General features: G+C 45.3%; 5 protein-coding genes across 8 annotated transcripts; 1 reads left to right on the top strand and 4 right to left on the bottom strand.

The window, feature by feature from the left end:
- Positions 1 to 10: 10 nt before the first annotated feature.
- LOC138123822 (uncharacterized) lies at positions 11 to 5,770 on the bottom strand. Its single transcript, XM_069038647.1, has 12 exons — positions 5,602 to 5,770; positions 5,261 to 5,451; positions 4,816 to 5,216; positions 4,580 to 4,769; positions 4,357 to 4,532; positions 4,156 to 4,303; positions 3,981 to 4,106; positions 2,135 to 2,235; positions 1,900 to 2,083; positions 1,223 to 1,849; positions 951 to 1,174; positions 11 to 898 (listed from the first exon to the last, which is right to left on the bottom strand). Exons 1-12 carry the CDS (start codon positions 5,631 to 5,633, stop codon positions 179 to 181), a joined length of 3,120 nt encoding a protein of 1,039 aa, XP_068894748.1. The 5' UTR covers positions 5,634 to 5,770; the 3' UTR covers positions 11 to 178.
- A 143-nt stretch (positions 5,771 to 5,913) lies between these two features.
- On the bottom strand, positions 5,914 to 8,077 carry CCT3 (chaperonin containing TCP1 subunit 3). The gene is made up of 5 exons (XM_069038650.1): positions 7,940 to 8,077; positions 7,817 to 7,878; positions 7,298 to 7,672; positions 7,010 to 7,246; positions 5,914 to 6,955 (listed from the first exon to the last, which is right to left on the bottom strand). The coding sequence occupies exons 1-5, from the start codon at positions 7,974 to 7,976 to the stop codon at positions 6,017 to 6,019; spliced, it is 1,650 nt and encodes a 549-aa protein (XP_068894751.1). The 5' UTR covers positions 7,977 to 8,077; the 3' UTR covers positions 5,914 to 6,016.
- On the top strand, positions 8,004 to 8,786 carry LOC138123827 (UMP-CMP kinase-like). Its single transcript, XM_069038652.1, has one exon. The coding sequence runs from the start codon at positions 8,004 to 8,006 to the stop codon at positions 8,691 to 8,693; it is 690 nt and encodes a 229-aa protein (XP_068894753.1). The 3' UTR covers positions 8,694 to 8,786.
- Positions 8,683 to 14,308, bottom strand: Fancm (FA complementation group M). Of its 4 annotated transcripts, XM_069038643.1 has the most exons (12): positions 14,140 to 14,308; positions 13,946 to 14,084; positions 13,304 to 13,897; positions 13,127 to 13,251; positions 12,869 to 12,981; positions 12,698 to 12,819; positions 12,424 to 12,648; positions 11,875 to 12,373; positions 11,642 to 11,821; positions 11,501 to 11,593; positions 10,810 to 11,442; positions 8,683 to 10,731 (listed from the first exon to the last, which is right to left on the bottom strand). In XM_069038643.1, exons 1-12 carry the CDS (start codon positions 14,175 to 14,177, stop codon positions 8,774 to 8,776), a joined length of 4,719 nt encoding a protein of 1,572 aa, XP_068894744.1. In that variant the 5' UTR covers positions 14,178 to 14,308; the 3' UTR covers positions 8,683 to 8,773. The 4 variants fall into 4 exon arrangements, with proteins under 4 accessions (XP_068894744.1, XP_068894742.1, XP_068894743.1 ...); XM_069038641.1 differs by having other exon boundaries at positions 8,683 to 11,442; XM_069038642.1 differs by having other exon boundaries at positions 8,683 to 11,442; positions 11,501 to 11,587.
- Positions 14,309 to 14,411: 103 nt separating this feature from the next.
- On the bottom strand, positions 14,412 to 18,362 carry LOC138123821 (DNA mismatch repair protein Mlh3-like). Its single transcript, XM_069038645.1, has 6 exons — positions 18,210 to 18,362; positions 15,620 to 18,161; positions 15,228 to 15,497; positions 14,990 to 15,174; positions 14,812 to 14,938; positions 14,412 to 14,767 (listed from the first exon to the last, which is right to left on the bottom strand). Exons 1-6 carry the CDS (start codon positions 18,297 to 18,299, stop codon positions 14,586 to 14,588), a joined length of 3,396 nt encoding a protein of 1,131 aa, XP_068894746.1. The 5' UTR covers positions 18,300 to 18,362; the 3' UTR covers positions 14,412 to 14,585.
- Positions 18,363 to 18,378: the final 16 nt, after the last annotated feature.

Below are 18,378 nucleotides of genomic sequence, written 5' to 3'. Positions count from 1 at the left end.
AACACCCTCCACTCGTTTATTTTTTATTAAATATTACAAAAACACAGATTAAGACACTGTGCGTAATTCAGAACACTTAGTATGGCACTTAACAATCAATCTAATATGTTAGTAGAACGAGGCACGCTACGATTTGTTATCACAGAAAACACATAAGTACAAATCATTATTATTATCATTATTTGTGAAGAAGATGGTCGTAGGTGTCGTTGGTGACGCAATTCTCTTCACACTCTTCGAAAGGCAACGATTCGTAGACGTTTTCCTTGTTTTCCTGTTGTCTGTTCTTCCTAGGCCTTCTCTTCTTGAAGTACCTGTAGGCCAGGAACCCGACCGGGACCAGCAGCAGCAGCAACAGAAGAATGTACAAGTGATGGTAGTTGTACCCCCCGTGCGAGACTGCACCATCAGCGGTCACCAGTTTCTTGTAGTAGACGACGTCGTGTTCGGTGTTTTTGTACTTGTTGGTCACTATAAAAGTGAAGCAGTACTGCGTCTTTGGTTGCAAGCGTTCGTTGCCGTCTTCACCGTTTCCAATATCGACGGTTTTGGTCTCGTTGGTGGTCACTTCCAGTGGCTTCAAGATCCAGGTGGTACCAAAATTGTGGCACAAGTGATCGGCTACTTTCGTGTTTTTCAAAATGCCAGGCGCGATCGCGTTGTCTTTGTTGAAGTCTTGCACCACTATGGTGACAGTGTAGGAGGTCAGTCTGTGGTCGAGTACCGGCAGTTTGAAACTTGCTGAGGTGGTACCAGTCGTGAGCAACGTGGGGCTTTGGTCGATGTGGTCCCCCACGTCGTCGGTCTTAACGTGGGTGTGGACGTAGTCGCTTTTGTATTTGGAGTTGACCGACTGGACGTACAGCTCGTAGTGGGTACTGTACGGGATGTACTTGATCTGGAACGGGACAACTCTGATCACGGAGTACCCTCGACTGTCTGGTACTCACCTGGTACTCATATTTGGGCAAGTAGTGCGAGGCGTTGAAGATCTGCAACACCTCTTGTATGTCTTTGGAGGTACCGTTGTCGCTCGCGTTCAGTACCATGTGGAACGACTCGATGGTACCGTTCTGCTTGTAGGGGTGGTACCAACTGATGTTCAAATGACAGTAGTCCAAAGCGTCCTTGCAGTCGACCACTTTGTACGTCAAATTGGTCGGAGCTCCCGGTACTGCAACAGATCAGTTGTGACGTTTTGCAAAATTGCGCATCTCGCTACCTTGTTCGGCCATGAACACCTCGGCTTTGACCTCGTCTCCGTAGAACTGCGTCGCCTCGTTCCTGACGCTCATCTTGAAGGTGTACTTCTGGCCAGGGATCAGGTTGTGGATGTCGACGCAGTACTTTTTGGGCCACAGCTTGCACGGTACTATGGGGTACTGCGCCGACTTGCACTTCTTGAAAGTGATGGCGTTGCATCTGAACACTTGGGAGTACACAGGGCGACCTCCTGGGTTCTCGGGCAAGTCGTACCGCAGCGACACGGAGTTTTTGTCGGTGGAGTACACTTCGAAGTTTCGCACCGCCGGGGCTTTCCCCGGTTGGGTCAAAAACTTCATGTTCATCTCGAACGAGTTTTTGCCGCTTTGCAGACTCTCGAAGTTTCTCGCGGTCGCTATGTACAAAGTATACGGGGTGTAGGGTTGCAAATCGTTGATTTGCACGGTGTTGTCAGTCTGTACGTTTAGTTCTTTGGTGGTGTTGGCCCGCGTGTTTGTTATCTTCATTGAATACAAAACGGGACCGTAGATCGAGACGCAAGGGATTTTGTCCCAAGACGCGAAAGCTTGAGTGTCTTTGACTTGGATGTTGAGCTTCGCCGGAAGCTCTTCCATCGAGGGTTGCTCTGGAAAAAATTTTTTGCACAACTTGCACAACCAAACAACTAGTTAGTACCTGACTCTTGCGTCGTTATGTAAATTTGTTTCTCTTTCTCGTGGAGCATGCTCGAGAAGGTGATGTTGTATTTGGTGTACGGTACCAGATTGTTTATTGTTATTTCGTTGTATTTGGTCATCAGGAAACCGTTGGATTTGATCCGTTTCAGGTTGGGGATTTCGGCGGGGCAAAGATCGTTGGCCTAAAAAATATTTTTGGGGGATTCACACCAACTGGGAATGTGGGGAAGTACCTGGTACGTGATCAAGTAGTTGATTTGGTTGTGGGGGTCTTCTTGGGTCCAGTTCAAAGTGATCGACGTGGAGTTCGACGAATTGTCGATTGTCGGAAAATCTGCAACGTTTTCGGATTTTTCAAATTTTATAAAGACATTTTTTGCAAAAGAAAATTGGCGGAAACTGTGTCGGTGAGCGTAAAGTCTAGACAATGCACTTGCCGCGCCCAAATAAAAATTATTGTTAATCGGAGTCGGTTACGCGAAGATCCGGTGTCTTTGACATTTATATTCTATGGGAAAATTTGAAAACAATAGAATAAACATTTTTTTTCTAAAATGCTACTTTTTGGTAAATATTTTTTGGAAGATTTTGCCGTAAGCTTTGTTTTAATTTTGGAAAAACAGTGCTGACCAAGAAATGTAAGATTTTTTTAATAGTGCGAATTTTTTACACTGCATATTCTGTCAAAATCAAAATTGCAGTTAGGTTGGTTAAATCACTAGTTATTTTTATATTGCCCAGTCGGTATCTATGATTTTTTGATTTTTCAAACCATTCATTTGTTTAAATTGACATTGTCAAATAAATTGCAAAATGATTTAAGTATATTTTGTAAAAAGGTTAAAATGGAAAGTTCAAAACGAACTAGGGTGGTTCTGTTGGCGCAAGAGAAGAGGGCCATCACAAATTAATAAATTATTATATTATAAAGCCATATCTTCAATAAAAAACGTTTCTGATTTTACCCAGCTAGGTATGTAGAAAAACTGCATCTTGCATTGTGAAAACCTAATTAATTAAAGCTGATTGATTAACCACGTTAGTGATGTTTCACCCATAATATCTTGGCGGAATCTAACTCAAATAAGTAGGTGTGGAAAGCGATTGTCAATTTCGGTTGTTTTTTTTAGTTTGTTACCTGTTTTCATTTTGTCGTGTGTCACCTTCTCTTTATCTTTGTGTTTTTTATAAACTTTATCAAATTGCTCCAGTTTTTTAGTTGCTGCACTTCGCTTCAAGTGTTCAAAACATTTTCAGTTCAATGATTTAAAAAGAAACATAACCTAAATATATTTTGTAACTAGATTTTGACGCGGGTAAGTACATTCTAGCGCAACATTTTTACACCCAAGTACAGTCAAAACAAGCATTTTATTTAAAATTTATTTTTGACAGTCCAGGAGTTTTTTGAATTTTTCTTAAACATTCTAAAACACTATACTTATGTAATTGCTAATTTGTTTTGTATCGCCTTTTGTTTTTGTTTAATTTTGAGAAACTCCGTATATGTTTACTTTCTGCTACTTTTAAGATGGGCTAAACATCATAAATTGGCCTCATCACGCTATAATTTTGTTAAATCAAGACAGCCGTTTCATGTTTTGATGTCGATTAAAAATGTGCCGCTTTATACGAACGAGAAAGAGATATACATGTCAAAGTCAAATAAACCGACTGTAGCACGATTAATGAAGAAATTTTCCCTCAAAGTACTCATTGTTGGCGCATGTGGGTCGCGTTGCGAAATATTTTACGCGCAAAAAGCGAGAAAACGCGCAAGAAACAAAGACACCTGAACCAATAAATCTTAATTTAGATTAGTTGAAAAGAATGTTTGATATTTGCACATTGGTACAGTTGCGCTATTTCCATCTGGTCCGCACCGGGTTAATAACCGTTAAAATTAGCTTTAATTGTTGCGAGTTGTTTCAACATGCGCTTTATTAGATCCATGCACACATAGTAAACTTTATTTTATCCATAATTTACGACTACATTCATAACGGATTTATTTTGCTTACATTTAGAAAAGCGTTAAGTCACCGTAGTAAATCTGTTATCGTTACAAAGCGGGATTACCTTGAATTTTGGGATAAACCAATTTTTTGGGCCTCCATTTGGGGTGCTGCACCACCTGGCACGCCACGTCATCCCCCTCACCGGCGACCCCATTCTCGCTCAGTTTCAAAAAAGTCACTTTGACTTCTGCAAAACGCTCAAATATCCCTGTCGCAATAAATCTATAAATAATTACCGTTTTCGTGACACACTCGGACGTCGTCGACCGCCCAGAAACCCTCCGTGCGGTTCCCGGAGGTCTCCGCGAACTTGGTCTCGACGAAAATGTTCAAATTGTCGCTCAGGATGTTCTCCGATTTCAATTTGATCATTTGCCACCCGTCCTTGAACAACAACAATGTCACGAAACAATTACGCCGCCGAACGATCGTCATACTTTGGTGGGCTCCACGTCCTTCAACACTTTTTTGGCGCCGTCTCTCGTGATGAAGAACGTCATCGCGCAAGAGTCGCAAGTGGAGACGTAGAGAGCGACGCACAGGTCTTTGGAGGGTAGGTAGAGCATGGGGCCCAGACGCGAGATTTGGGGTGTTTTGGTGTAGAAAAAGTGGTCTGGAAAAATGTGCGTCAGCGGGGGCCAAAGAGTGTTGGGGAGTTACTTTGGTGGAACTTCCACAAGGCGGGTTTGGTGCTTCGCACGTGCAAATATGCCGGCTTCAGCGGTTCTTTATCTTCGTATTGGATGACGGTTCTGTTAACGCTGACGTCGACCAAGCTGAGGACGCCTTTGTCGTCTAGGCTGACGACGAAGTTGCGCCACTCGTCGTCGGACAAGATGTTTGCAAACGCCTGGAGCCAGTGTTGTTTTGAAAAAATAAAAATAAACGTGTTTTACCTTGTAGGAGTCCAGGAATCTGTCACTGCTCGAGATGTTCTTGCGGAGGGTTGTGTACTTGCGCAGGAAAATCTCGGTCCTGCTCATGTTCAAGTGGTAGCAGGGGTAGTTGTAGGGGTTCCAGCCGTCGCAGACCAGCAGCTCCGCGCTGTCCGCGGCCCGGAGCGACAGCCCCGCGCGGAACACGCTCGGGACTTCGACCCTGTCGGCGAACTCCTTGGTGCCGTTGGCGGTCATCACCGCCGGCAGGTCCTCCCATCGCGAGTCGAAGAGTAAGTCGAGGGTGCGCGTGGAGTTGGCGTCGATCTGCCAGTTCTTCAGCGCCCAGCTCTTGGCGCACTTGTCGCGCCCGTCGAACTTGCAGTTGTAGTCGTTGCGGATCGTGGGGACGAACTTGGTCGCTGGAAAAGGCGGTCAGGGCGGCCTCGACTCCCGGGGCACTCACCTATCCGCGGCGCAGCGGCCAGAGGGTAGACCCAGCCGATCCCCGCGTAGCGCTCGTTCTCTTCGGCGATGCAGCTGGGCTGGAGCTCGCCGTCCTCCGTCTTGACGATGTAGGTCAGGTTGATGCCGGTGCACTGGCGCGCGAGGACGGCGGCGGTCAGGAGGATGGCCAAGACGAGCATCTTACCCCGCCTGCAACGGTGTAACGAACTGGCTCGTGAAACGCGAAGACGACGCAGATAAAGATGTGTATTTGTTGACAGTCAACACCAGGTTTAAGTGTGTTATGTCCACATAAGGCCCGGCTGTTGCGCAAGATGCACGTTTCAGAATGCTACTCACTTGTTCTGGACCAGCTTATTGAACGGATTCATTTAAACATGGCACGGCGGTCATGTTGAATTCAAATGCTTATATAAATAGAAAAGTCCTTGAAGTCATGATCGCCGGCCTATATTTTACGATGATGTGAACAAGTTTCTCTTTTGGTGTGCACCGATGAACAATAGGCAACCTGTTCGACACCCGACTGATGAAGACAAATTAACCGGAACAGGTAGGTTTACTCGATTGTTCGACGCGGAGGCGTGACCCCACCTCTGAGTCACACTTAACTTAATCCATCTGTTGACCTTGGTAAACAATACAACGCACTTTCGTTAAGTCGTGTAAATGGCTTTATTAGCAAAATGTGTAATACAATGCGAGATAAATATTAATCGGAACAAAGCTACAATTAAAATACACTACGGTCGCTTCAATCTTGCTGTTGTTGTTCCCGTTGGACGTCAGCTGGAGTCGCTGGCTCTCTGTCGCCCTTCTTTTTGCTCCCCGAGACGATGTCGTCGATGCGCAACAGCAAAATCGCGGTCTCGATTGCCGTCTTGTACGTCTGCAGTTTGACAGCCAGCGGCTCCCACAACCCGTCAGTCCCCTGCTCCACGATCTCGCCGCTCTCCCCGTCGATCCCCCAGGCGCAGGGCTTGCTCTGGTCGGTGTGATTCGCGTGTTTGGCCCTCAAAGCCGTCAGCGTCCTTATAGTGTTGGCCCCGCAGTTCTGCGCGATGGTTTTGGGGATGATCTCCAGGGCGTGCGCCAGCGCGCGGTAGGGCCCGTGCGTGGCCTTGAGCAGCAGCTTCTGGGCCACGGCCATCTCGATGGCGCCCCCGCCCGGGACCAGCCGCGGCAGCAGCATTATGTTCCTGGCGACCTGCAACGCGTCCTGCAGGTTGCGTTCGGTCTCGTTGAGGATGTCCTTGCTGGCGCCGCGCAGCAAGATCGTGCACGCTTTTGGGTTTTTGCATTCGGTGATGTAGCAGAAGTACTCGTCGCCCAGCTTTTTGATCTCGAAGAGGCCGGCGCCCGTGCCCACGTCGGACTCCTGCAGCTCTTCGGTGCGGTTGGCGATGGTGGCGCCGCAAGCGCGCGCCACGCGGTTGTTGTCGGACTTGCGCAGGCGGCGCACGGCACTGATTCCCGCCTTGAGCAGGAAGTGCTGGGCCAGGTCGGAGACGCCCTTTTCGGTGAAGACCACGTCGGGCTTGAGGGCGATCAGGTCGTCGCACTGGCGGCGGACGTGCTCTTCTTCGAGCTCCAACAATCGAGTGAAATCGGTTTCCGTCGTGATTTCGACGTTCGTTTGAGATTCGCCCTTCTTGTACTCCAACGAGCAGTCCAAGAGGATGATTCGGGGGTTCTGGAAACAATCGTCAGTCAAGTCACGACATCAGCGCCACCACGCCGACTTCACCTTAATGTACCGTCGCATCTTGGGGTGGGTGACGTCCTTGTTCACCATCACTCCTCTCAAAATTTGAGATTCTTCCACTGACCCCCCTGGGATTTTCTCCACCTTGGCGTACCGCTTGATGTCGACCTCGGTGCGGCCGTTCTCCACGAGCAACACGGTGTTGACGGCGTCCAGAGCGATGTTCACGGCCAGGTCCGACCACCGCCCTATGAACTTGGTCCCTATGCACCCCTTCACCTGCAAGTCAACCTCTCACACCCACCCCCACGTTTTTAATTGTCGACTTACGACATTGGCAAGCGCGGCTTTGTCGTTGCGGTCAACGGGAATGCTCAGAGGACCCTCTAGTAGAACCACCATGTCCTCCAGGGCCTCCCTGTACTGTCTGATGATGACAGTCGGGTGCATGTTCTGACTCAAGAACTGTTCAGCGGCCGCGAGCATTTCCCCCGCTAATACGATAACTGAGGTGGTGCCGTCGCCCACTTCTTCATCTTGCGTCCTGGCTATCTCAATCATGCTCTTGGCCGCCGGGTGTTGGACCGTGATCTCGCGCAGGATGGCGTTGCCGTCGTTCGTCATGACGATTCCGCCCATCGGGTCCATCAGCATCTTCAACATGGCTTGGGGCCCCAGACATGTTCGAATCACGTCGGCTATTTGCTGAAAAAAGGTGTGCCTGACATAACCTCAAAACTTGCATGCGGGTATTTTACGCTTAAAAACAACCAAAAACGCGAATTGCTCTCGACTTATTCCGCAATTATCGGGGAAAACTCCCCGTTTAGAAACACGTGCTCATCATACCTTTCCGGCATTTATATTCTCCAGCTGAACCTTGCGGCCGGACTCGCGCTTCGTGTTTTGACCTGGGGAAATAAAATATGACTGGATTATCGAGAAACGGTCGAAAATATCGCAAACACTCACTTAAAACTAAAATCGGGGAACGTCCGCTACCAAACATTTTACTTTTTGTTGAAACACCGGGACAATGCAAAACTTTCTGTCAAAACTGGCGATTGTTCGCAACTTCACGAGCAGATGTCTGCATTACCGGCGCGGTTTGAATTTTGGCGGAACGTCACAGATGGTTCAGAAGAAGATCGTGTTCGTTTTGGGGCCCCCCGGCGTGGGGAAAGGCACCCAGTGCAGGAAAATCGCCAGCAGGTACGACTTTGAGCACATTTCCGCCGGGGAGTTGCTGCGACAGGAGCGCCAAATCCTCAACTCCCAACATGGGGAGCTGATCGATTCTTGCATAAGAGACGGCAAGATTGTGCCGGCGGAAATCACGTGCAAGTTGTTGGAGCGGCAAATGGACAATTCGACCAAGAGCAAGTTTTTGATTGACGGATTTCCGAGGAACCAGGATAATCGGGATGGGTGGAACAAGACCCTCGACGATAGGGTCCAGCTCTTGTTTGTTTTGTTCATCGACTGTCCCGTAGATATTTGTATTGAGAGATGCATAAATAGAGGGGCTGCTGCTGGGAGCGGGCGTTTCGACGACACCATCGAAGTGCTCGAGAAAAGAATCACCACGCACATCAAAGAGACGCAACCCACCATCGACTACTACGAACAACTGGGACTGGTCAAATTCGTCGATGGAAATCAACCCGAAGATGCAGTTTTCGAAGATATAAAAAACATTTTTGAAGACTACAATCTCACCACTTGAAAAATCATCTCTTTATAAAAATATAATATAACAATTTGTTCATGTAAAATTGCAGACTGTATAATGTACTTAATAAACTGCTAATCGCTGTCATCTTCGACCAGAATAATTCTTCTCCTCTTCGTGTTCACCTTGTCCTCGGACCTTTTCCGCTTCTTATTCTTCCTCATTTCTTTCAGTTTCATCTCCAACAGGTCCAACTCGGAGAGCTCGTGTGCTTTAGAAACGTCCACATCTTCGCTGTCGACACAGAACGAATCATGAAGATAGGTGTTATCTTCGTTGGTGACTTCTTGCGAAAACACGTTCGAAATGTTGTGCTTGAAACTCTTCGGTATCTTAAACTTCCCTTGTCCCGGCGGACTCTTGATGGATTGCAAATACTTGGCTTGCATGTGCGTCGTGTTCGAAACATCTTGCGTTTCGTCGGCGACGAAGCTGGCCTCGAAGCAGTCTTCTCCACTATCTTCGTCTTGCGACACGACTACGTTCTCATCTTCGGACAACACCGCCTCTTCGTCGAGATATTCGCAAAACAATTTTTTTGACTTCTTTTTGGGTTGCTTCGGCGATGAAGATTTCTCCGGTTTGCTTTTCTTCGCCGAGCTCGGCTTGACAAGTTTGGGTTTGGGTTTGGCGAAAATTGGACTCGTGGATATTTCTTCGAATTCGTCGTCGCTGTCTCCCGCCAGCGAAATGTTAAATTTAGATTTCTTCGTTTTTGGGGTGTTTTGGGTCGTTTTCTTTTGAGTGTGTTTCGGACTGTTCACATTTTGCTTCAATTTGAGCCCCCTTTTCTTGTTCAAACTGAGACTAGACTTTTGAGATTTCTTCAGTTGTGACCTTGAAAATGTATTTTCTTTTTGACTGATTCTCTCGACTGGTGCTTCAGTCTTTGCTACCAAACTCAACATCTGAGTTATCGACAGTTGCGACAACATTTTCTTGCCCGCTTCAGTTGGTTTCGCTTTCACCGGACTCGGACTCTTAGTTAAATCGACCACGTCAATCTTCGAAACTGCAGAAGGTTGACACAATTTTTTATCAGTTGTTGGAATTATTACACTCTTTTCTGGCCTATCAGCCAGGTCAACAACCTTTTCTTTTTTTTGTCCCGCATCTTTACCTCTCCCATTTAGGAAAAACGACAAATCACAAAAGTCACTAATATCACACGTGAGATTCTTTTCACTGTTTTTGTTACTACAAGAAACGTTTTTTACACTTTCACTTGGTTTTGGCGTTTTTTCGTTAAAAAAGTCAGACAAATTGCAAAACTCGTCGATAGTCAGTTCTTTTCTCGGATTGTTCTTCACTTGATTTTTACTTAACTTATCATTGCTTTTTCCTCTTTCTTCATCTACCACAGACAAGCCAAAAGTTGACAAATCGCAAATATCATTCAAGTCCAAATCATCACTCCCTTCTTTCTTAGACTGTCCCGCTGGTTTTGCTATCTTCACTGTATCTTCTTTGTTCTCTCTTGAATTCTCTATTCGATTGTCTAGACCAAAATCGGACAAATCACATATGTCAGACTGGTCCACTGGTTTTGCTATCTTCACTCTATCTTTATCTTCTTTCTTCTCGTTCACTATTCGACTGTCTAGACCAAAATCGGATAAATCACATATGTCACTAATGTCCAAAAACGAAGAAGAACGACTTTCTGTTTTTGTTTCCTTTGAGTTTTCTCGACTCGTCAACGACTTATTTCTGCTAGATTCGTAGAAACTCTTCCGCGGTTTCTTCAAATTTGCCAAATTAGGTTTTCGCACAGTCTCCCTTTCTTCTTTCTTCCGTTCAAAAAGTTTCTTCTTGGCTTTCAATTGTTGTACCCTCTCGTACGTACACAGAATCGGCGATCCCGGTTCTTCTAGTGGAGCAGGAGAACTCTGCTTCTTTTCTGTTGGAAACAGATCCGGAGAGTCTTCAAAAAGATCCGGACTGACATCATTCTTGTGCGATTTCTTCGGGCTTGCTTCTGGAGTGTAGATCACTGTTTTATCTATATCCGTAGAGTCATCTCCACTGTCATCTACAAACAAATCTTCAATTAACGACAGTTTGAAAAAAGACAGTAGCTCCTCCCGAGATTCTTTTTCATCTTTTTCACCTGTCTCAACAGGTAACTCCTCCACATCTTCCCTGATCACTCCCAACTTCCCGGAAGTCGTAGTTTTGGGCGTAGACAACTCTTTCTCAAGCGTGACGTTTCCCAACGAACTCAAAACCTTTCCAAAACTTTTCGGAGTTTCATAAGCGAAACTCTTTTCTCCAACTGGCGCGTCCGCGACTTCCACCTCGTCGCGAATTTTAAACGAATCCAGGATTTTGTCAAAGTTTCTTGGAGTTTCGTACGTGAACGATTTTTGTTCGACTCTTTTCGCGTCACCCTCGATGGTACTGAAGTCAACGTTGGCAAAAACTTCACTGTCAACTTCCAACATGCTCTGGTACAACTCGTCCGATTTCAAGGAGTCCGCGAAAACTTCCAGATCTCGAGCAGTGACGTTGTCGAGAACGGCCAAATCGGGTTGAACCCACGCGGACAAATTTACAGGGTTGCCACCGCGGGGAACCACCTTCGGACACTCGAACAGTTTCTCGCAAACTTTACAGTTCCCTTTCGCCGACATTTCGATAGTTAGGTAATTTGTTATTTCTTGAAAAAGTTCCGCCGGAAACGATCGAGTCGCGTCTTTTTCTTTATTCAGATTGCCCAACTGACTAGTCAAGACGTACGTTTCTGTCAAATTACAAAACATTACCTTGCATATAAAAATAAATGTGGGATTCGGACACACCTTGGCTCAGCGTGTTGGGAGCGGGTTTAGAAAACATACTCCTGATGTCTCCCTGTTTCAGATACTTGTTTTGATTAAAATCCCCAACTGCAGCTAAAACCTCTCTGTTTATTTATTTTCACAACACTCAACAAGACTTACAAAATTTTTGCGTTACTGGAATATTGTATCGTTTGGAATCTGCAAACTGCAACAGACCGACTAAAATTTCGGTTTGTTTCGACTGTTTGATCGTCCCGCTGGATTGAAAGGCTCTCTGTTTTTCCAAATGTTTGCTGAAATTTATTTTGGGAGGCTCAGACTCACACTCTAGGGGATTCTCTAAAATTTGCAAATTACTTAAGCCCTCCTTGCCAACTTCAAAATTAAATTACCTTTGATCCACAGATCTTCACACTTGTCGCTGATCCTCTCTTTGATCTCCACAATCTCAAAATCGTCAAACTTCAAATTTTCCGACGCCATATTTTTCAACAAATCCTTCAAATTACTATTTTTCGTCACCGCTGGTTTCTTCACGGTGATAAACATCTTTTGACACCTGGGCTGGATGTATGACGGTATCATTTTGGGGTTGTCCCGGTACTTCCCCTCGTCCAACTGTTGCGTACTCGTGACAAAACTCCCCAGATTACTTTTATAAACGAGACAATCTTTCAGCGTTTGTTGTTCTCTCCCTTCAGTGACTAAAACCACGATCCGACCTTCCTTCTTCCTCCCGGTCCTTCCCATTCGTTGGATCATTCGAATGGGCGATTTGTTCGCAATGTCAAAACACACAATCAAGTCTACCTCTCCAACATCTAAACCCTCCTCTCCTATGCAAGTCGACAGGAGAGTGTTGCAAGTACCGTCGCGAAACGCCTTCACGGTCTAAAAACCCCCGAATTATTAATTGGCCACGATTCACACGGACAATTTACGTTTATTTGATCCCTCTGGGTCACCCCGGAGCCCTGCCCCACGAAAACACGTGACCTGATCATGGGGTAGCTCTGTGACAGGAGCGCGTAAGCCTCTGAGGCGCTCTCCCTGTACTCGAAGAAAACTATAATCCTGGTGGAGGAGTCCGAGTTTGTGAAATGCGAAATCAGGATGTCTCTCAGCTTGTAGAATTTGGGATGTCCGAATTTTGTCGAGGCAGGAATCTTCACAAAAAAATTCGTAAGGACTCGAAAATTGTAATTTTTGACTTACTTCAGCGAATGTTCCGTCAGGCAAGGTTTGCACCTCGGGCGCAGGACCCAAATAGTCTCGCAGATCTTTCATAATTTGAATAAGCGCCATGTTGCCTTGCAGGAGGGGATTGTTGATATGCTCTACAAGGACAAAATGGAAGAACAATTGAATACAGGGAAGGTTTCCTACCTTCGTAAAAATTCAAAAAAGCTCTCATCCCGCAACGGATCAAAGCCTCGTACGCGTGATACAGAGTGACGCAAATATTTAGACTTTTCATGATTTCTGCATAGTTGGGCATCCTGTAAAGTTTCGATTGTACTAGATCCGCAGTGTGAGCAACCTTAAAGTCGTTTTCAGGTGAGCTCTGCTACCTTACAGTTGCGACAACTGGCCGCCAGGGGCGCCACGATCGCAACTGCACCCACCAAATAAAAATCAACGCACCTATTACCCGAATTTTTCGCTTGGTACTCCTTCATCACCATGAAAATCTTGCCCTTTGTTAAATTCCCACAGTTGCCATAAATCACTTTGTACTTTATCAACGTCCTCGTGTACTTCTCCAAAATCTGCACAGACGCTTTATTTTTGTTTGTTTTATTTTTGCGCAAATACCACAACCTGCATGTACTGATCCTTGACCTGTTGTAACTTGTCGCCCAGAGGCACCACCACCGTCTCCAGCACCCTCTCAAACACGTAGGGCTTCACGTCGGGACTCTCCTCGCTCCTGAACTCCAGATGCGCTATCAACAAATTGCGCATGACCTCCAGCACATCCCTAGAGCTGTTTCCAGGTGTGGCGCTCAACGCCAACACGCGGAACAGCTTGTTTTTCGGCGACAATTTTCTAATCACTTCGCAATACGCGTGGTTTCCCTTAGCCCTGTGCGCCTCGTCGAACACCAGACACTTGATCATGCCCCCCAGCTCGATTATGATGGCCAGATCGTTCTGCAGCACTTGCGGCGTTATGAAAAAAACTCGCTTGTTCTGCCAGATCTCGGCGCGCGACTGTTGTACTTTCGTTCCCGTCAGCTCCGCCGTCGCTTCATGCGGGATCGCCGTGATGTTGTAGCACGCGTCCATTTGTTGTTTGACTAGAGGGCGCGTGGGGGCCATGAAAATGATCTTGTTGTGGGGGTACCACCGGTAGAAGTTGTACATGACGACTGCCGCGATGAAGGTCTTGCCGAGACCTGTGGGGAGACTCACCTGAAATTTGGTCGCTGGTTGAGTGAATTTTTACTGGGGGTTAGTTACGAGAGTGTTTTTGTGCAGCGCTTGTTGGGTGATGTTGTACTGGTAGTCGCGCACGGGGTAGTTTGTGGGGTAAATCCATGACTGACCAGCTTGCAAATCGAAACCTTTGGTGTCCGCATCTTCAGATAAATTCACAGCACTAGACAACAAACAGTTTTTTAAACTTTAAAACACTGCACTTGACGTGCTCTTACTCGTTTATTCGTTGCGTGTTTAAGTGCGACACATTCATAATAACTCATTTACGCGCTCATTTTTCGAATTTCTGGACCAAAACTCGCAGATTTGAACTCGTTTGCTGTTTAAATTGATAAAAACTGGTTTCATTGCGTTTTGAGGTTATAAACATGCACAACACAAATGTCAAACGGTGACGCATAGAACGCCATCTTTTGATTTCAACGGGACAACTCACAGGAAGAACTCCTTTTGTGAAATAAGGATTTGAATTTGACATCTTTATTATTCATATCAAGAATCTTTATTAATTAGGTACACATTAACGCTATTGATTGAAGTTTTCGAACGTTTAAACTGAAATAAAAATAAAGTTTTTCCAACATAAACAATGTAAAAAGTAAATACCAAAAATTCACCCAAAAAGAAAATGTTATGCATGAAAATAAAGTAAATTCTATTCCTACTTTAGATTATGTAACTGTGGTTTTGTAAAAAGTGTGTCGTAAAATTTATCCAAAGAAATTAAAGGTGTGAGCGTAGGTCTGCCGTGAGCGCATTGAAATGGTAAAGTGCATTCGCTCAGCGTTTTTAAATGCATCAAACACTCATTTTTTGACAGCGAATCGCCAAATTTGATGGCACCTAAAAGAAAATGTAGTGACGTTACAGACCTGTAAGAGTTATACCTCTGCAAGCTTCCGAGTTTACAATATCTTGTATCACTCTCGGAGTGTTAACGATAATTCCATTGTTCATTTTTAAAGTTTCAATAACTTCTTTTATCAAAGTTTCGGTCAAAAACACAATGTCAGTCTAAAAACAACACGAAAGTGACTGACTTAATCTATACCTGTTATGTCCTACCCCTTTTTTGGACTTGTTGTAAAGACATAAAGGCACTTCGGACACGGTTACACCATTTGTAAAAAGACTGACCACTAGCCCTAAAGAATTTAAGTGGGTTTTTTGACGCTTAAGTAAACTGACGTCTTTGTGTGGTAAAAAAATCGTTACGTCTTGGTCTAATTTCATCGAAGCGCTTTTATAACCTGTAGAAAATGACGTAAAGATTTTTTGTTTTACAAACAGACAGCGTGTCTACTTTCACACAATTGCTCCAATCGAACTCTTTCGTGCACCGCGTGTTGGTCAAACAGCAGAATCAACTTTTTAGTTTTTTCCAGTACTGCAATAAACTTGCAATCCACCTGTCCAATAATCTCCAAGTTTTTGAACAAACTCTTTGTGAAACTCATATTTTCAAAATTTTGCACGGCGTGCTTGGCGTAACCGCTTTTGCTGACGTTTGGAATTGAACCTTCGATAAGTTTTGACTTTGCCAAGTAAATCTCTTCGAAGAACTTCTTCGGATCTGAAATTGATAGATTTTTTGTGAAAACGCACCACATCACGTGGTGGTCAGCGGAACTGGTTATCACGTGGATCACGCGACCGCCCATGTACTTCTCGATTTGAACTCGCGCTACTAATTACCTTTGGTGGTGATGTAATTTTGCCATTTGACAACCAATAATTCGTCGTCGTACGACTGTATTACCGCATTCTGCAAATGTTCTCTCGACTCGGGACTCAAAACAGCCACTTTTCCAAAATCTTTCAAAATCGGGGACAGTCCTTTCGGGACAAAATCAAATCTTTCGGTTATTTCGAAGGTCATGTCTTTTTTAGGACTAGCAAGTCTCAAGTTATTTGCTCCAGACTTGTCAACCTTTTCGATCCAGTCCATTTGGGGCTGCGTCAACGTTGGAGAAATGATCTCTTGTCCCGTTTGTTTTTCACACTCCAAATCTTTATTTACGATTCTTTCTTTAACTTTGCCCTCATATCGATTTTGCGATAAATAATTAAACAAATCTCGTGACTCATCCAAACTTTGCAGATTACTAGTTTTTCCTCCGATTCTAAGTGGAAAATTTATTTTTTTACCCCTCTCGATCCTTCTCGGAGAAAAATATTTGCTGATCGTGGTCTCGTCCAAATTCACCTTGCCCTCTTCTCTTCTAACAAACGTCATTTCAACTTGCTGCAAATTTTTACTCCCCAAAATATTTTTTCCTTGATCCTTGTGACTACAGTACGAAGCTGTATCCTCCAAACCGTCACGTGAACCCATCTCTGGTTCATTTTGGCACCCGCAATTCATTTCTCTACCCTCATTTGATCTCTCCTTCACTTGTTTTGCTAGAAACTTCTTCAGAAAATAAGGCGACCTCTGAACCAGTTCCACGCCACGCAACGCAACTTTTTTTCTTGGTAATGGTTTCTCAAAATGAATCGTGGGAATTACCGAGTCCACTCTTTCATCTTCTAAAACGTCATTTCCACCGAAAAAACTGTCACGCAAGTACGAAAAAGAATCTTGATTGTAATCTGGAAACGCGTCGACAGGTCCTGGATGGTGGTTTCGAAAATCAAACAGTTTCCTGGTTTGCTCGAAACAGTTGAACACTCCCAAATCATTTTTGTATTGTTTGTCAAATCTCGGGAACGCATCCACTTTAGAGAAGTCAAAATCGTAATCTGAGACGTACGTTTTGAAAGGCCTCCTAGGAAAAAACGTGAAATTACTGTCAACAATTTGAATGTTACTAGGACCGGCTTGGACTCCAACCGAAATCATGTTTTCTCTCGTTGGTGGCTCGTCCAGTGTGGTTTGAACCCCCATTGTGACTTTGTTGGGTATCTCAAAACCATCACCGTTCTGATCAAGACTTTCCGGACGCTTGTTCTCCTCAGGAAACACACTCAGTGACATCATAAACATGTCCATGATCACGTCTTTCCCTTTCTGCTCGTTCTCAGGAAAATTGGTACAGAGAGTGTTATCTCCAACACCACCAAAATCCCACCGACTTTCGCACACCTCCTCCTTCTTGTCACTCTTTCTGATTTCGATCGGCAGCGCCCTCTTCGTCTGTTTCGTCACTTCTCTCGGCTTCTCGTAGCACGGAGTGTCGTCCACGATTTTTGGAGACTTACTCGGCGCTATCTCCTCCAACATTGTGCTCTTTCTCTTGGTGCCGACGCCTTTCACAGCGCCCCCTATCTGAGACACCCCAAACTCGCTCATTTCTTTTCTCGGCTTTTTCTCAACAAACTCCACATCTCCCTTTCCCAAAACCGCGTTCATCATCTTGTCGACGCATTGTTTAACGATATCGAACTTCTTAAAAAACACAACTGTTTTGGTAGACTCCAAACTGATGTCCACATCAGAGTAGGGACACTTGATGTGCATAACAAAAATCGGACTAGTCTTTTTGCGATCGTTTCCTCTTGTCTTCGCATTTTTGAAGTGCGAATTGATCAACTGCTGGATCTTTGGGCAATTTATCGGTCTCTTGTTTACATAAATGTACTGCAGTCGCTTGTTTTCCCCCAGTTCTTTGTGGATCAATCCCTCGACGCTCGTTTCACTCTTGGTCACTCTAAAAAAATCGAATTCGTTTTCGTCGACGTTCGGATGGATCGTTTTGAAGGAACTCGCAATATCTGGACATTTCACGCTGGCCAAAAGCACTTTTCCTCCCAGCTCGTTTCGTAAAGTGAACGACACACGTGGATGGATTATGACGAGGCTTTCCACACTCCGCCTGATACTCTCGAACTCGTTGTTCTTGATGCACTGTTGCCTGACCGGCAAGTTGCTCAAAAAACCCTCAACTGTGACAGTCGTGCCGCCGCTGGGTCTCATTTTTGTCACCTCCACTGTGCTCTCGTCCTTCTCGATGGTTTTCTCGTAAGTGTCTTCGCACTCGTGCTCTCTGGTCGTGATGCAAACCCGTCGAGACACGTTCGAGACGCTCGCCAAAGCTTCGCCCTTGAAGCCGTAGAATTTGATGCGTTTCTTGAAGTCCGACAAACTGTGGCACTTTGTTGTCATGTAGCGCAGCCCCACGGACTCCAGATTTGCCCGAGAAATTCCTCTCCCATTGTCCACAACTTGAATTCGAAAAGTGGCGAGATTGACTCTAATGGCGACGGCTGTGGCCTTGGCGTCCAAACTGTTCAAAACCTGAAAAAATCTTTCAGCACGTCACGATTGTGGGAAAAAGTGTCTCACCAGCTCCGTTACGCACTGAGTGACGCTGTCGATCACGGAAGAGCTTCTTATTTGCGCGATAACGTTTTCGTCGAGAACGTCAATGACCATTTTGGTTTTTCAAATGTTTCGATAGTAGGCTTTGGAATTTAGGGACTTTTCGGCGAGGCAATGTCATTTGTGCAAATTA

This window comes from Tenebrio molitor, chromosome 2 (genome assembly GCF_963966145.1).
Source record: "Tenebrio molitor chromosome 2, icTenMoli1.1, whole genome shotgun sequence".
Classification (NCBI taxonomy): Eukaryota; Metazoa; Arthropoda; class Insecta; order Coleoptera; family Tenebrionidae; genus Tenebrio; species Tenebrio molitor.
This window is presented reverse-complemented; position numbering and strand designations above follow the sequence as displayed.

Coding starts and splice junctions, on each gene's coding strand:
- Fancm (XM_069038641.1), bottom strand. CDS start 14,177: ATGAATGTGTCGCACTTAAACACGCAACGAATAAACGA. Junction 13,252..13,303: donor TCAAGGATCAGTACATGCAG/GTTGTGGTATTT, acceptor GCGTCTGTGCAG/ATTTTGGAGAAGTACACGAG. Junction 11,822..11,874: donor TGAAGATCTGTGGATCAAAG/GTAATTTAATTT, acceptor TGCAAATTTTAG/AGAATCCCCTAGAGTGTGAG.
- CCT3 (XM_069038650.1), bottom strand. CDS start 7,976: ATGTTTGGTAGCGGACGTTCCCCGATTTTAGTTTTAA. Junction 7,879..7,939: donor TTCCCCGATTTTAGTTTTAA/GTGAGTGTTTGC, acceptor TTATTTCCCCAG/GTCAAAACACGAAGCGCGAG. Junction 6,956..7,009: donor AGATGCGACGGTACATTAAG/GTGAAGTCGGCG, acceptor GATTGTTTCCAG/AACCCCCGAATCATCCTCTT.
- LOC138123827 (XM_069038652.1), top strand. CDS start 8,004: ATGCAAAACTTTCTGTCAAAACTGGCGATTGTTCGCAACTTCACGAGC.
- LOC138123821 (XM_069038645.1), bottom strand. CDS start 18,299: ATGGTCATTGACGTTCTCGACGAAAACGTTATCGCGCAAATAAGAAGC. Junction 18,162..18,209: donor CTCAGTGCGTAACGGAGCTG/GTGAGACACTTT, acceptor AGATTTTTTCAG/GTTTTGAACAGTTTGGACGC. Junction 14,939..14,989: donor ACAACAAGTCCAAAAAAGGG/GTAGGACATAAC, acceptor TGTTGTTTTTAG/ACTGACATTGTGTTTTTGAC.
- LOC138123822 (XM_069038647.1), bottom strand. CDS start 5,633: ATGAATCCGTTCAATAAGCTGGTCCAGAACAA. Junction 5,217..5,260: donor GGCCGCTGCGCCGCGGATAG/GTGAGTGCCCCG, acceptor CGCCTTTTCCAG/CGACCAAGTTCGTCCCCACG. Junction 4,770..4,815: donor GATTCCTGGACTCCTACAAG/GTAAAACACGTT, acceptor CACTGGCTCCAG/GCGTTTGCAAACATCTTGTC.